This window comes from Leptonychotes weddellii, chromosome 4 (assembly GCF_054177405.1).
Source record: "Leptonychotes weddellii isolate Sample4059 chromosome 4, ASM5417740v2, whole genome shotgun sequence".
Taxonomy (NCBI): domain Eukaryota; kingdom Metazoa; phylum Chordata; class Mammalia; order Carnivora; family Phocidae; genus Leptonychotes; species Leptonychotes weddellii.
Window position 1 is genome coordinate 21,655,435 of NC_138372.1, and position 16,218 is coordinate 21,671,652.

Here is a 16,218-nt window from a genome sequence, read left to right on the forward strand (position 1 = left end):
ATAGCATCTTGGGAGTTTATTATTTATTTATTTATTTATTTTTTAAAGATTTTATTTATTTCACAGAGAGAACACAGCGAGAGAGGGAACACAAGCAGGGGGAGTGGAAGAGGGAGAAGCAGACTTCCCGCTGAGCAGGGAGCCCGATGCGGCGCTCGATCCTAGGACCCTGGGATCATGACCTGAGCCGAAGGCAGACGCTTAACGACTGAGCCACCCAGGCGCCCCGCATCTTGGGAGTTTAAATGGATTGTATCCCCCTGGCCCCATCATGCCCAGCTCAGATTTACAACGATCAAGCTTCAAAGAAAAGACAGCAATAAATCCAATCCACATGGCTCTTGTAAAAAGGCATCTACTTGGTTTTTAATACAAAATGACTCAGAGAAACACAGAAAGAAAAATATACAAGCCAGTTACTGAATTAAAAAAAAAAGTCCCCAACAAACATATTTCAGTCACATTCCCTGTTTTTGGCCTGGATTAGGAAACAGGAAACTACAAACCAATCCATGTCTGTCTCTTTGAAGAAATCTTCCTTAAAAAAAAAAAGAGGAAAAAACCCAAACAGTCCCTGAAATCTGGCCGGTGGTTTTTAGAGGCTATTGTCAGCTTGCCTTATCATCCTGGTGGAATAGGATACCAGTGGTTGCTGGGATATGGCCACCTCCTCCTTGCTTTTTGCTAGGAATGATCTTCATCTGAGGGAGGCTGCTGGCCTGGGCACTGTTGGATGCCACTTATGCCACCTGAGGTCTCAGGGTCAAGCAGCCAGCGGGTCTTCCATTCCGTGTCTTCACTGAATCTCCCCCATGTACAGTCTCTTGTCGCTGGATGCTGAGAGAACTGAGGTGAAGAGAATGGAGAAGATAACTGGAACTAATGAAGGCTCAAGGAGACTTGGTGCTCAAGGGCTCTTGTGTCAAGAGCCAATTTTGGTATAAAAGAGCAATTGGACTTAGCTTAAATTCCCCTCCTCTTCAACACTACTCACAGGAAACTGTAGCCTGGCTTTTCAATCCAGGTCCTCTTGAAACCACAAGGGTGGACTGTGCTATGGGAAATGCATTATTAGGGTCTAAACCCTGATGTCCCATGTCAGCCAAACCCTTTGAAAAAGACCTTCTCAGCCATTCTAGGGAAGAATCAATGTCTGTGCCAGTCATTTTATAAATGTATTTCTGCTTGTTATAGTTAGCCCTGGAGAAAGTTACATTCTCTCCTTAAATTCAAGGCCCATTGTTTAATTAGCTAGCCAATAAAATGTTAAGTTGTAATTTATAGCTGAATATTAAGAAATATTACTTATCCAAATACGTCACTGAAACACAGACTTGAAAGCACGTAAACTTAAGAGAACTAGAAATAGATTAACCAGGCTCTCTTTGAGATAAAGAAGAAGATGGAACATGTTCTTCCCGTCACCATTTAAAACCATGGCGAGACTGTCAATGGACAGCCATAAAGGCTACATGGAAATTCACATACAACAGATATCCACCTCTGCCTTTGTATTTTCAGGGCCCCTTTAGGGAGATTCCCACAGTTTCCCTTTCCCCAAAGTCAGGACAGACTTACTGATGGGCTCATCAGGGTGGAAAGCCACTTCATTGATGGAGCCAGCGTGTCCAGGCAGCTTATACAAAATCCTCCGGCTTGTGGTATCCCATACATACACGAACCTGCAAGGTATCATAAGGAGCAATGCTAAAGCTTCCTAGAGCTGAGGGGAGGGTAAAGGCATGGCTTTTTAAGAGAAATGGATGCAAAGATTTACTTATATACCCATATTTACTGAACTGTGCTCTGGCATTTGAAAACTAGAAATATAGATTCTGAATAAGGGATGGATCCTACCCCTGAGTAACTGAACAGAGATATAGGAATAACTAAAACTATAAGCATTACTGGTATTTCAAACATAAGCTTTTTTTTTTTTTTTTTTAAGATTCTATTTATTTATTTGACAGAGAGAGAGACAGCAGGAAAGGGAACAAAAGCAGGGGGAGTGGGAGAGGGAGAAGCAAGCTTCCCGCTGAGCAGGGAGCCCAACGTGGGGCTCAATCCCAGCACCTTGGGATCATGACTTGAGCTGAAGGCAGAAGCCCAACGACTGAGGCACCCAGGCACTCCTCCAACATAAGCTTTTGAGATAGGAAAGAACATGGAGAAGAAAGACAGTTTTCCTATGGTCCCCACACAGAAATCTTCAAAGAGCACCTGATATTCATCCAGGAGGTCTTTTTTTTTTCTTTTTTTAAAGATTTTAATTATTCATTTGAGAGAGAGACAGAGACAGAGAGAGCACAGGCAGGGGGAGAGGGAGAAGCAGACTCCCCGCTGAGCTGGGAACCCAACATGGGGCTCGATCCCAGGACCTGGAGATCATGACCTAAGCTGAAGGCAGACCTTAACCACCTGAGCCACCTAGATGCCCCCATCCAGGAGGTCTTACAGGTAATCCAACTTACGGCAGGCTGGGAGCCTAGGCTGCAGATCCACTGGAGCTTCTCAGTACTGCATTCAAATCATAGAGCCCAGAGAAGGGACAGAAAATTTCTGCGATATAAAACAACCCAAATATATACTTGACCCAATCTTGCACTGAACTCATGGGAATCCCATGACTAGAGCAGCTAGTCTAAACGCATTTTACAGATAAGAAAGCTAAGGTGACACAGTTCATCAGTGGCTCAGTGGCAGAACTAAAACGAGAACTTTTAATATATTCCAGTATTCTCCTTTCTCCTATTACCCTCAAACATCTTCTATTTCCCCTGACCCCTCGGAAGTTCTTTTGACCTTCAACCTTGCTTGGGTCATTTTTGGGTGAAGGGTAAAATAAAGAGACATGATCTTCATATGACCATGCAAAAATAATCTGTTGGTAAATTTATTTATTTTTTTAAAAAGATTTTATTTATTTGACAGAGAGAGACACAGCGAGAGAGGGAACATAAGCAGGGGGAGTGGGAAGGGGAGAAGCAGGCTCCCCGTGGAGCAGGGAGCCCGACGTGGGGCTCGATCCCAGGACCCTGGAATCATGACCTGAGCCGAAGGCAGACGCTTAACGACTGAGCCACCCAGGTTCAGTTGGTCTATCTATTGGTTGGTAAATTTAAAGGGCTGGTGGTTTTCGAGCAGGTTATAAACATTATTTACATATTTGTTTTGTTCAGTCAACACCTAAAAGGGTACAGTTACCAGTACTTGATTATAAAATGCCTGGTGCTGATATGACATTACACTTTGGGTCTAAAATACAACTTAATATGAGCTTCTTATTTGCAATGTTTAGCTCTCAAGGAAGAGACTCAATAGGAACTAAATAAAAGTTCCAAGCAAGATGGGAGGGAAACAGGAAGCCCATCTGTCTCCAGACTCCTTGGCTCTGATGTTCATGCTCTCCCTACGGTCTTCCTTCTTGCTACACGCAAATAATGCCCTCATGAACCCAGCCCAGGATGATACAGCAGAGTAACAAAGTCTGAGCTCAGGAGTCCAAAAGACCCGGGCTCAAGTCTCATGCACCCATTTACTCATTAAGTAACCTTAGACAAGTATTTAACTTCTCTGAGCTCCTCTCTCCTTAACTGTGATGACGGAGACTACACTGATCCCGTAGCTTGGTTGAGAGAAATGATGAGATGATGAATGCGAAGCATTTGGGACAAGAACAACAGCTGTTGTTATGACGAATACATTCATCATCACAAGAGACGAACATGAAGACAATAGGCTGACTAACTCACTCATGGCAGACAGACTGGCCAGTCTTCCCACAGTCCTGGATAGGAACTGTTTGAAGGGTTTTGATTTTGAACATGAAGAGGGAGGTGATTTGCAAGTAGAGAGGACACTTGCCAAATCCAGGCCAAGTTGAAAAGCAATTTTCTTTTTCTTTTTTTTTTTTTAAGATTTTATTTATTTATTCGACAAAGAGAGACACAGCGAGAGAGGGAACACAAGCAGGGGGAGTGGGAGAGGGAGAAGCAGGCTTCCCACCGAGTAGGGAGCCCGATGCGGGGCTCGATCCCAGGATCCTGGAATCATGACCCGAGCCGAAGGCAGACGCTTAACAGCTGAGCCACCCAGGCGCCCCTGAAAAGCAATTTTCTGAGGATACATTTCCCAGGCACATAAAAGCCAGCAGAACCCCAGATCTCCAAGGGTTTACTTGAAGGCCTCACTCTCCATGGCCACCAATTAGATGCTAAATTTAGAGGGGTTCCTTGTCCTCCCCTTACTTTGGCACGGCCACATTCAGCAGGAACCAGGTTCCTTATATAACAGAGTTGCTTGTTGACTTGGGGCTAATTGGCAGGGTGGCCTGTGAAACGTGGCCAACCCCAGCAGGGAGACATACAGCCTGTGCCCAGGCCAGAGCCATGAGGCACACATGTAAGGTTTAAAAGAACAGTGGGGAGGGGAAGAGGACACTGAAAGAAAGGGCCAATGGCAGCAACAAACTGCTCAGAAGAAAAGCTTAGGCAAGTATCACTTAAAAGCTTAACTACATAAAAAAAGAGATCTTTTCTGAAAATGATGTAAAAACACTTAGAATGGTTCTTACTCTGTCAGAATGCACTTTAGGCTGTGGGCCTGTTTCTTAAGGTCTTCCTTATCAACGTGACTACTGAAAATCCCTTAGATTCCCTCCGCAAGGCAACTTTCTACACCACCAGGATGCAAACCATCAATGTGGCACTGTTTGACCTGGACCCTTGACCCCTAGAAAACACCCCACTACTTGACCTTTTATCTCAGCATTCAGAGTGTCTGAGGAAAAAAAAAAAAGTGGACTCTGGAATCTTCAGGTATGTTCAGCATTGTTCACAGGCAACAGGGTGTGGGAACAGATCAAGGTGAGGCTTCTCTATGGCTGTGCTAGGGCCCCAAATACAGGAGAAAACTCTGAGAGTCCAAGCTAGCCCAGGGAAGGCCTCATGTTTATAAGATGGTGCCTGTTTTAGAAGGGTAGTAGGGTAGTAGGAAAATCTCTAAACGGAGAGAAAGATGGGGTTAAGCTAAAAAGGGTTAAGACATCGCCCAATGGAAGCTAAACCCGGAGTCTGCCATCAGAGGGCCCTCTCATTCTTTGCCATTCTGCACCTGTGGGCCAACAGCCTAGGCATGGGCACCCGTATCCCCACCTCTGACTCCCTCCCAAGGACATAACACCATAGATAGACCAAATGCAGCAGCATTGGACAGAAGAATTCTCTCCCTTCTCTTTCTCTTTTTTTTTAAGATTTTATTTATTTATTTGAGAGAGAGCATGACAGAGACAGAGAGAGAGCATGAGCAGAGGGGAGGGGCAGAGGGAGAGGGAGAAGTAGACTCCCCACTGAGCAGGGAGCCTGATATGGGGCTGGATCCCAGGACCCTGGGATCACGACCTGAGCCGAAGGCAGACGCTTAATCGACTGAGCCATGTAGGCGCCTCATCTCCCTTCTCTTTCTAATTCATCACTGAATGGCTGAGCCAGTTTAAACTGACAGCTAGGAAAGTCTCATAGTCTCTGAATTTAGCCTGGGGTTGGAAAATACCTAGCTCACATGCTGACACAACGGGCATCTAGCAATCGTGGCACTTTTCCTATTGTACCCGCACCCTGCTCTGAATCCTCCTCGACACGGGCAGCCATTACCAATAGCCGAGATGATATGTAGGCTAAGATTTGAGTGCTGTCCTTGAGTTAGGAATTCATTCATGTAATATTCACTAAGTGCTTAGAATAGGTCAAATACCGCTCTGGGTTCCAGATGACTAAGACTCATCCCCTGACCTCTGGGAGCAAATAATTTAGTGATGGTGCCCCACTCTGTCTTAGTGTTAGGTGTAATGAATGCTGATAAAGGTTAGATGTGTAAGGTGTGACGACAGTGCAGAGTAGGGAGTGATTAGTGCTACCCCAAAGGAAAAGGAGAGACAGGGCCGGGGAAAGTTTATAGACAGAACACAGAGGTGATTTCTAGAGAGTTAAAGAAGTCTAGAGAACAGAGGAGAGGGGACAGGAGAGAGAAGCCTGGAGGCACAGGGGTGTTAGGACAGGGAAAGTTCCATGTGAGTGAAGCACTGTCGCAATGGTGGGGGAGGTGAGTACAACACGTATTTGAATGAACTGAAGCATAGGAGAAGAATCTGATGAGGGAAACTGGAGCCAGATTAGGAGCCTAGATTTTACTTTGATGGCAAAAGGAATCCAACAGAAGTAAAGAAAGTGTTTACCCTCCAGGTCAAAAATGAATCCACAGAGTGGAAATGATGTGCTTGTCTGATGTGATCTTCAGGCCCCTCACAATGCACACGGCTTCCTCTCTGAGGACAGCTATAACTCTGTCTGCTCCAGCCTGGTATCTGCACTTAATGGATTACACACGACAAGGTACCTGTAGAGATCCATCATCCTTCACCTCACACCCAGTAATCCTTACCTGTCAGCTGAACCAGCTGCTATCTTGCTTCCATCAGGTGACCAAGAGCATCTCAGAAGATTCTATAAAGATGAATAAGCAGGAATTCAATGAATACAGTAATGTACCAAACCCCTCTTTATTAGACTATAAAATCACTGAAAGACTTTAAATTTCTTTCTTTTTTTCTTTTTTGAGGGGAGGAGACGGCAAGAGGGAGAGAGAGCATCTTAAGCAGGCTCCACACCTAGTGCGGGGCCCAATGTGGGGCTTGATCCCACAACCCTGAGATCATCACCTGAGTCGAAATCAAGAGTTGGACGCTTAACCCACTGAACCACCCAGGCGCCCTGAGACTTTAAATTGCAATTACCTTATAGTCTGTGGCCTAAGACTGCATACTTTATTTCATATAACATACAAACGAACTGTAGAAAATGCTTAATTTACAGTAAATTAAGAGTGGACCTGGCAACAAAATTTTATTCTGCCTATAAATGGAGGTTCCCTTTGCTCCATTTATTTTGATCCTCAATTTTATCTTGAAGGAAAATAAAAATAAAACCAAATTCAACAAAAAATAAGATTTGATTTATTAAAAAAAATTTTTTTAGATTTTATTTATTTATTTGGGAGACAGAGTGAGAGAGAGTGAGAGAACGAGTGGGGGGAGGGGCAGAGAGAGAAGCAGACTCCCTGCAGAGCAGGGAGTCTGATGTGGGGCTCGATGCCAGGACCCTGGGATCGTGACCTGAGCCAAAGGCAGATGCTTAACTGACTGAGCTACCCAGGCACCCTAAGATTTGATTTATAAAGTGAAACTGAATCAAATAGATTCTCAAAAGAAAAACATATGTCTCTATTAACAAATTATCTGGAGGAAAAGCTGCTATCAAGAGCTGACCTAGGACATGAGTACAGAAAAAATTTCTCTCAAACTTCGGGCCATGGTCCTTACTGAGGAGAGGGATGTAGTCTCAGGGCCCTAAGAGCTGGTTACTGGGAAGGTGAGGGAAGCCACCTGGGTAATAGCCAGGAAGTCTGGGTTCCATATGGAACACTGACCCGAGGGTCAAAGTTTCCAAGGAACTAAAAGGATAAGACTATCTTGTTGAAGTCAGAAATCTTAAGTTAATCTTAAAAACTTAAAAAAAGGGGGTCCCATCACTACCTACCTATGTGACTGCCTTCCTCCCTATGCTTCCATTAGTTTTATTTCTGGCAAGAACAGTTTTGATGAAGGACAGTGTTAACTGGAATGGAACCCCTTCTTAGTAGAGCTACTGCCCTCTATCCTTAGCACCACCCCCCCTCTTCCCCCCTGAATTGAGATATAATTGACATAGAACATTGTTTTAGTTTTAGGTGTACAACATAATGATTTGATGTATGTACATATTGGTCTTAGCACCATCTTAAATGTATTTTTGACTCAAATGGACAATAAAGCTCTTTTGCCATGCAGAACTCACCTTCTCAAAGTTGTGCACATTTCCTTGAAATATCTTCACGCACCTCTCTTTAGGAGCAAATGGCCGGACATCCCAGACCCGCACTGCAAACAGAGCAAAACAGTTATGGGCCAGAGGCCTCCTTAGAACCCAGCTGGAATCAGTGTCATGTCAATGACAGATGCTGTTTCCTGGGTGAAGGAAAGCCAACACAGTATATTATAAGGTACATGGTGAGGCTCATTTTTTTTTTCTAACAGACATAAAATGCATTCAAATTCCATTAACAGTGTCTAAGGGCAAAGTGGAAAGCAGAGGGGAAAGGAAGGGGAAATGCCAAACACATTGCTGGGGGTCTGCAACAGAAAGTAGCTGGGTGTGACATTAATTTCAAAAAACATTGGCAAATGATTCCTCTGCCAACCCAAAAAAGCCATATTTAACAAAGCTTTGATATGACAATCTAAATACCACTGACTACTGTGACAATCAATCTATAACAACCAAACTCAGGACTAATTTTGCTCATAGGGACACCTGACAATCTAAACTTGAGCAAGGTCAAATATATTGAGAGTATTATACTAATAATTAGAAAAAGTGAACTCTGATTCTCATTCTAGCTCTGTTATATATATATGGGTGGTATCAGGTAAAAAGTGAGGTGGTGATTTGGTCTCCTCTGTAAAATGAGAATACCACTTGTTCTTTTTCTTTTTTACAATAGTATTTTAAGGATCAAATAAGATAATACATGTGATAGGGCTTTAAAAGAGTAGAGGCAATAGACAAAAATTAGGATTTTTGTCATTTTATTATATAGCCATAACAAAAAATTCTTTTTATTTTAATAACCATTTAAGGAACCTCATCTTTTCTTGCTGTGAGCAAGGTTAGAATTAGTCAATGGTAAATACATCAAAATCAGGATATAAATACGCATGATAAGCAGTGGCTACAGCTGTTAACAAATGCTGTATCAATACTGGAATTCAAGTGATGTCATTTTAATTGAGTGTAAGAAACATAACAATCCTAGGATTCAGATAGGCATAGAAAGTGAAGGCAGGTGTGAAAGTTTGCTATTGAGCTGAGAATACAGTCAGAAAGTAAGGGTGTTCATTCATTCAAGAACTACTTATTCAGCACCCCCTGAGTGCTAAGCACTGTTTTCATTACAAAATGTCAGTGAAAGCATTTCAGTTTCTGATAAGCCTATGAACTTGTACACCAGAGGGGGGCCATCTCTAAGCTCTCTCCATACTAAGCATATAATCCACCTTCCTTTTTGCTATAGTAAACCCATCTTCCCATGTCGCAACTCAAAAAGAAGCAGAGAAGAGTCTATTTGTGTGAATGCAGAATGTCGCAATGTTTTACTGGGCACTTCCCATCCCATCAGTGTTTTGGACTGGGGAGGGAGGACACACTGGCGGAAAGAATGCAACTCTACCAACAGCTCACTGGTCATTCAAGTTTGGTTCTCTCTACAATGCTCGAGAACTGCTTTGGCTGAATCTCAACAAACTAATAATCACCAAGAGTTTCTCGTACACTGCATGGCTCCATAGCATACCAGAGCTGAAATAGGTCTTAAAAGCTATATGCAAAGTTGCCTGGGGATTAGATGGCAGATCTGAGACTAGAATCCTGGCTTCTTGACCATATCTTCTAAAGCTTTTTCTTTTTTTTAGATTTTAAAGATTTTATTTGTTTGACAGAGACACAGCGAGAGAGGGAACACAAGCAGGGGGAGAGGGAGAAGCAGGCTTCCCGCTGAGCAGGGAGCCTGGTGTGGGGCTCGATCCCAGGACCCTGGGACCATGACCTGAGCCGAAGGCAGACGCTTAACGACTAAGCCACCCAGGCGCCCCTAAAGCTTTTTCTATTACAGTGTGTTCTCCCAATTGCCCTGGACACCCTTGACTCTTTCCTTGTATCCACATTTATCCCAGTACACATTTCTAGCACCCAATGCCCACTTTCCTTGAGGTCCACAGTGTCTGCGCCCTTGGAGAGCTTTCCTTTCCATAGTTACCTGTATTGTCCATTGCATTGGACAAGAGATATGAGCCTTCAGAACTTAAACTCAGGCCAGTCACTGAATCTGCATGGCCTCTCATGGTGTAGGTTAGCTTGTTTTGGCGCAAGTCCCAGACCTATAAAAACAAAAAGCTGTTCCCAGAAATCAAATGGAGAATAGCAAAGAAACATAGTTACTAAAGAGTCAACTGCCTGGAGAAACTGGTATCCCTTCTCAGTCTGGCTGTGGGCCCCGTATTTAGCACAAAATAGAGGATTTCTGTCAAGAGGAAAAAAACTCTTCTCTTTTTTAAAATATTTTTTTTTTTAGAGAGAGAGCACGAGCAGGGGTGGGGGTAGGGGCAGAGGGAGAGGGAAAGAGAGAATGTTTTTTTTTTTTTAAAGATTTTATTTATTTTTGAGAGAGCAAGCGCAAGCAGGGGGTGCGGCAGGCAGAGGGTGCGGCAGGCAGAGGGGAGAGGGAGAAGCAGGCTCCCCGCCGAGCAGGGAGCCCGAAGCAGGACTCTATCCCAGGACCCTGAGTTCATGACCTGAGCCAAAGGCAGATGCTCAACCGACTGAGCCACCTAGGCGCCCTGGAAAGAGAATCTTAAGCAGACTCCATACCCAGCATGGAGCTGGAGCCTGATGTGGGGCTCAATCTCACGACCCTGAGATCACGATCTGAGCCGAAATCAAGAGTCGGGGACGCTTAACTGAGTCACCCAGGTACCCCTCTTGTCTTTCTAAAAAGGGAATCAAACTTACTATGTCTGACTAAAGGGCTATAAACTTATATAACTTTTATATATATATAAAACTTACATAGTTTATATATTTAACTACATATAAATTATACATAATAAATGTATTTATTATATATAACATATTTATAATATAATAAAGTTTAACAAAAATTAAGAATTTGCAAGGGTTATTCTTAAATCATAACAAAATGTATTAGGAAGTAAAAAACTAAGTAGCATTTCAAATGCTTAAACTATGATTCTCATTCTAAGTAAACTATTAGAACTATAGAAAAACAAGTGAACACATCATTTGAAAAGGGCATTATGAGGGGCACCTAGGTGGCTCAGTCATTAAGTGTCTGCCTTCGGCTCAGGTCATGATCCCAGGGTCCTGGGATCGAGTCCCACATCGGGCTCCCTGCTCGGCGGGAAGCCTGCTTCTCCCTCTCCCACTCCCCCTGCTTGTGTTCCCGCTCTCACTGTATCTCTCTCTCTCAAATAAATAAATAAAATCTAAAAAAAAAAAAGGCATTATGATTACATGGAAATATATATAAGAAGGTAATACACAGAAATACAACTGCTTAAAATTTTTCATTTAATGTCGTTATATGTACACATATACACACATACACACACTATGGAAAAACCTATTTATTAAAAAGAAAGATAAATTATAGATTCATTGTTATCTGGGTGGGAAAGGTAAAAAAAACAGTTTGGCTAAAAATAACCTAATGTCAAACAGGGAAAATAAATGGTTCATTAAGTTATGGCCCATAAACATACTGCAACACTATGGGATCTCATGCTAGAGACAGTAGAGCACGGGCACCTGGGTGGCTCAGTCAGTTAAGCGTCTGCCTTTGGCTCAGGTCATGAACCGAGGGTCCTGGGATGGAGTCCCGCTTCGGGCTCCCAGCTTGGCGGGGAGCCTGCTTCTCCTCTCCCCTCTGCCTACCACAACCTCTGCTTGTGCTCGCTCTCTCTCTCAAAAATAAATAAAATCTTTAAAAAAAAAAAAAGATAGTAGAGCAGAGAAGAAAGAGTGAGGATTTAGGGTCAGACTGACCATGTCCTAAGAGTTATTCGGCCACTAACCCTCTCTAAGCCTGTTTCTGGTCTGTAAGATGGGGATAACAACATTTACTTCCTATGGCTGTTGGGAAGATTAGAAATAGAATGCTTAGCAGATGCCTGGTACACAGCAGGCCCTCAATAATTGGTAGCTATTATTAAGCAACTCCTAAAAATAACTCTGAAGACCAAATGTAAAAATGTTCCAAAAATAAGCTATTAAGCTAATAGGAAAATGCAAAACAATATTTATGTTTACATAGACTGCAACTATGTAAAAAAAAAAAAATTTAAAGCCAATAGGAATGGTCTGGAATGTCATATGGAAAAAGAACAGCAATTTTGTTAAGGTCATTGGTATAATACAGAATTTCCTCCAAATCTGATTTAATACTGCCACATAGTTTTTCTTTTTTTTTTTTAAAGATTTTATTTATTTGACAGAGAGAGACACAGCGAGAGAGGGAACACAAGCAGGGGGAGTGGGAGAGCGAGAAGCAGGCTTCCCGCAGAGTGGGGAGCCCGATGTGGAGCTCGATCCCAGGACCCTGGGATCATGACCTGAGCCGAAGGCAGACGCTTAACCGACTGAGCCACCCAGGCGCCCCGTGCCATGCAGTTTTTCTAAGTGAATTTTTTTTTTGCTGCCTGTTTAAGTAAGGCACTTCTCTTATCTAGAAATGAGTTTGGTGTTGTATGTCAAAGCAATACAAAAGGCAGACAACTCCACTTTCCCCATCAATAACTCACTCATGTGTGGAACCCAACACACTTTATATACAATCATTTTTGTGTCAGGATGTTTGCTGCCTCAATAATCAGGAAAGCTTGAAATGGCTGACGTTTTTTGTTCAAGCTATTATTCCTCCTCTTCAGAGAAGGCCTTGTTGAAGTCTTTAGCTTCTTCAGGAGAGAATGCAATGTGCCAGCCCTTATAGCACTTGGGCACCATTTCCAGACCTTCCTTCTTGAGGCCTGCACACACTGTTTGTGCACAGTCGATGTGTATCTGAGATTTGTGGCAGAACTAACTTAAGCAAGATATTTTGCAAGTGCCCAAATCAGTTTTCAGTGAATGTTTGGGCATCTGGTTAGTGGGCATCAACACTATGAGTTTTCATGCTAGAAACAGTATAGCAGAGTAGAAGGTTTTCCCAAGTTTTTGGAGTACTGTGTACATTCTAAAAAAAAAAAAAAAAAAATTTCCAGGGTGCCTGGGTGGCTCAGTAGGTTGAGCGTCTGCCTTTGGTTCAGGTCATGATCTCAGGGTCCTGGGATCGAGCCCTGCATAGGGCTCTCTGTTCAGCAAGGAGTCTGCTTCTCCCTCTCACTCTGCTCTCGCTCCCTCCCTCTCAAGTAAATAAATAAAATCTTTAAAATTAGGGGAAAAAAAATTCCTGAAAACAAAGCACTGGCAGAAAAATTTGAGTATTTGTAGACGGAACAGACTTATTTACTCATTTACTTATTTTTTTTTGAGAGAGAGATCGAGTGCACACATGTGCGCACACAGGAGCTTGGGGGAGTGGTGGGGGTAGCAGATTCCCCACTGAGCAGGGAGACTGACTTGGGGCTCAATCCCAGGACCCTGGGACCATGACCAGAGATGAAGGCCGACACTTAACTGAGTCACCCAGGCGTCCTGCATGTGACTCTTGACCTAGGGGTCATGAGTTTGAGCCCTACATTGTATGTAGAGATTACAAAGAAATAAACAAACTTAAAAAAAAGAAAAAAAAAAAAAACAACATATAGGGTAAGTAGGAACTAATTCACCAAATTATACAGAACTAGAATCAGGGAACTTCTGAAAGAAATATGAAGGTCATTCATTCATTCATTTTCTAAGTAGGCTCCACACCCAACATGGAGTCCAAAGCGGGGCTTGGACTCATGACACTGAGATCAAGACCTGAGCTGGGATCAGGAGTCAGATGCTCAACTGACTGAGCCACCCAGGTACCCCTGAAGGACAACCTCTTAGAAAAAAGCTAGTGATATATGTAATTACTGTACTTATGGAACTCTACTTACACATTCTCTGTGAGATAAATTTGGCTTTCAGAACAAAGCTGAGATTAGCTATCTGCAGAAATCACCTACCCTGAGAGGTGTGACATACAGTGTGTGTCTGAGAGGACATAGAAAACCTTCAAATCCTAAAAAGGGATCGGGTACACCTTAAGGACTATAGCATAATTAAATATATCTGTTTAGAGAAGACCCAGGAACAGTCTAGGATAAAGAACGTGGAATAAGCCACACTATATGTCATAAGAAGGCCTTCCTAGCACTAGAGTATTCTTTTTTTTTTTTTTTAAAGATTATTTATTTATTTGACAGAGAGACAGCGAGAGAGGGAACACAAGCAGGGGGAGTGGGAGAGGGAGAAGCAGGCTTCCCGCGGAGCAGGGAGCCCGATGTGGGGCTTGATCCCAGGACCCTGGGATCATGACCTGAGCCGAAGGCAGATGCTCAATGACTGAGCCACCCAGGCACCCAACAAGAGTATTATTATTTTTTTTTTTTTTAAGATTTATTTATTTATTTATTTGAGACAGAGAGAATGAAAGAGACAGAGAGCACATGAGAGGGGGGAGGGTCAGAGGGAGAAGCAGACTCCCTGCCGAGCAGGGAGCCCGATGCGGGACTCGATCCCGGGACTCCAGGATCATGACCTGAGCCAAAGGCAGTCGCTTAACCAACTGAGCCACCCAGGCGCCCAAGAGTATTATTCTTAAGCTAGTCTATCCCCACAGCGGAGATGAGGCATCACATTCTCAGACCTTAAATAAAATAAGTAGTCTCAAAAGGTTACATACTGTATAATTCTACTTGTATGATATTCTAGAAAAAGGAACTATATAGAACAAAGAACAGATCAATGGTTGGAATGAGTTAGGAATGGAAAGAGGGTTTGACACAAGTGAACATTACAAAATTTTGGGGGTGATGGGAATTGTTCTATACCTTGTTTGTGGTAGCTACACAAATCTATGCAAGCATAAACATTCATAAAACTGTACACTAAGCAAAATTTATTTTACCATATGTAAACTTTAATAATTATTTTACTATTTTTTTTTAAAGGGAATTCTTTTTTTTTTCTTTAATGTAACCTCTATGTCCAATGTTGGGGGCTTGAACTCATGACTCCGAGATCAAGAGTCGCATGCTCTACCAACTGAGCCAGCCAGGCATCCCTAAGAATATATATATATATGTGTGTATATATATATATACACATATATATATATATTAAAAAATATATATATATTTTAAGATTTTATTTATTTATTTGACAGAGAGAGACACAGCCAGAGAGGGAACACAAGCAGGGGGAGTGCGAGGGAGAAGCAGGCTTCCCGTGGAGTAAGGAGCCCATTGTGGGACTCGATCCCAGGATCCTGGGATCATGACCTGAGCCGAAGGCAGACGCTTAACGACTGAGCCACCCAGGCGCCCCCTAATAATAATTTTAAAAGTATGAAAACTATAATAGCTTAATGACACTAACCTACTGTCATGTGTATAAGATGCCCTCTAGTGATTCTAAAGCTAATGGGCTCCCAAACTTCTCTCTGGGAAATACTGCATTAGCTATTAAGATGATCTAATTAAGTTCCTATGCCCTGATTCAACATTCTCCATACAGTTATAAGGTAGAAAAGGGATGGGAAGTTAGATTTTGGAAATGGTCAATTTTCAAGTATTATGGGACATCCAAGTGGGGGAATGCCGAGAGGCTGGTTGTATACAGGGGTCTGGAGCTGAAGATCTGGGCCAGAAATATAGAATCAGCATAGAGATGTCAAAGTCACGGAATCAGATGAGAACTGTCCAGGGAAAAGGTATATATGAGAAGCACCTAGGAAAAGACCTTAGGCAATATAATGACATTTAAGGTATGTATAGAGAGAATGGCTCACAGAGGTATTTGAGAACGATATGCCAGAGAGGTAGGAGATTATGTTGTCACACTATTAAAAGAAAAGAAAAGACTAAAAGGATCTACTGAATTTAGGAACAGGGAGGAGGATCACTGGTGACCTTGAAGAGAAGGGTCAATGAAATAACGGAGGCAGAAGCCAGACTGCTGAGGAGTGATCAGGAGACATGAGAGTGGAAGAATGAAATGGGGTGAGGAAATGAAGACAGCAAGTGTACAACAATCATCAGGGGGCATTTCTCATAGGTATTAAGAGCAGGACTCTGAAACCCGAGTCTGGGTTTTGCTGGGCTTCTCTTAATTCAGTTCCTTCGTCTGTAAAATGGCATTAATAGCATTTATTTCATAGGGTGCTGTGAAGCTTAAATGAGTAAGAGAAAGCTCAAAGAACAACGCCTGACACTGACAGTAAATGTCCGATGGTAATGATAACATTATTATTGTCATCACCACAAAAGAAGTCTGGCTGTGAAGAGGAAGATGGACAGGGCAACAAGATGAAGCAGAATGAAAGGAAGACCCCCCACCCCAACGCCAAGACCTGAGCATGATG

At 42.8% G+C, this 16,218-nt stretch overlaps 1 protein-coding gene across 1 annotated transcript in view; it reads right to left on the reverse strand.

Moving 5' to 3' along the window:
- Positions 1 to 339: 339 nt before the first annotated feature.
- SNRNP40 (small nuclear ribonucleoprotein U5 subunit 40) overlaps positions 340 to 16,218 on the reverse strand; it is a 32,663-nt gene continuing 16,784 nt past the window's right edge. The window contains exons 6-10 of the mRNA XM_006747212.3: positions 9,907 to 10,027; positions 7,890 to 7,972; positions 6,439 to 6,500; positions 1,579 to 1,682; positions 340 to 846 (exon numbers count right to left, since the gene is read on the reverse strand). Of these exons, the coding sequence (XP_006747275.1) occupies positions 797 to 846; positions 1,579 to 1,682; positions 6,439 to 6,500; positions 7,890 to 7,972; positions 9,907 to 10,027 (420 nt within the window). The 3' untranslated portion in view covers positions 340 to 796. The remainder of the gene's footprint in view (positions 847 to 1,578; positions 1,683 to 6,438; positions 6,501 to 7,889; positions 7,973 to 9,906; positions 10,028 to 16,218) is intronic.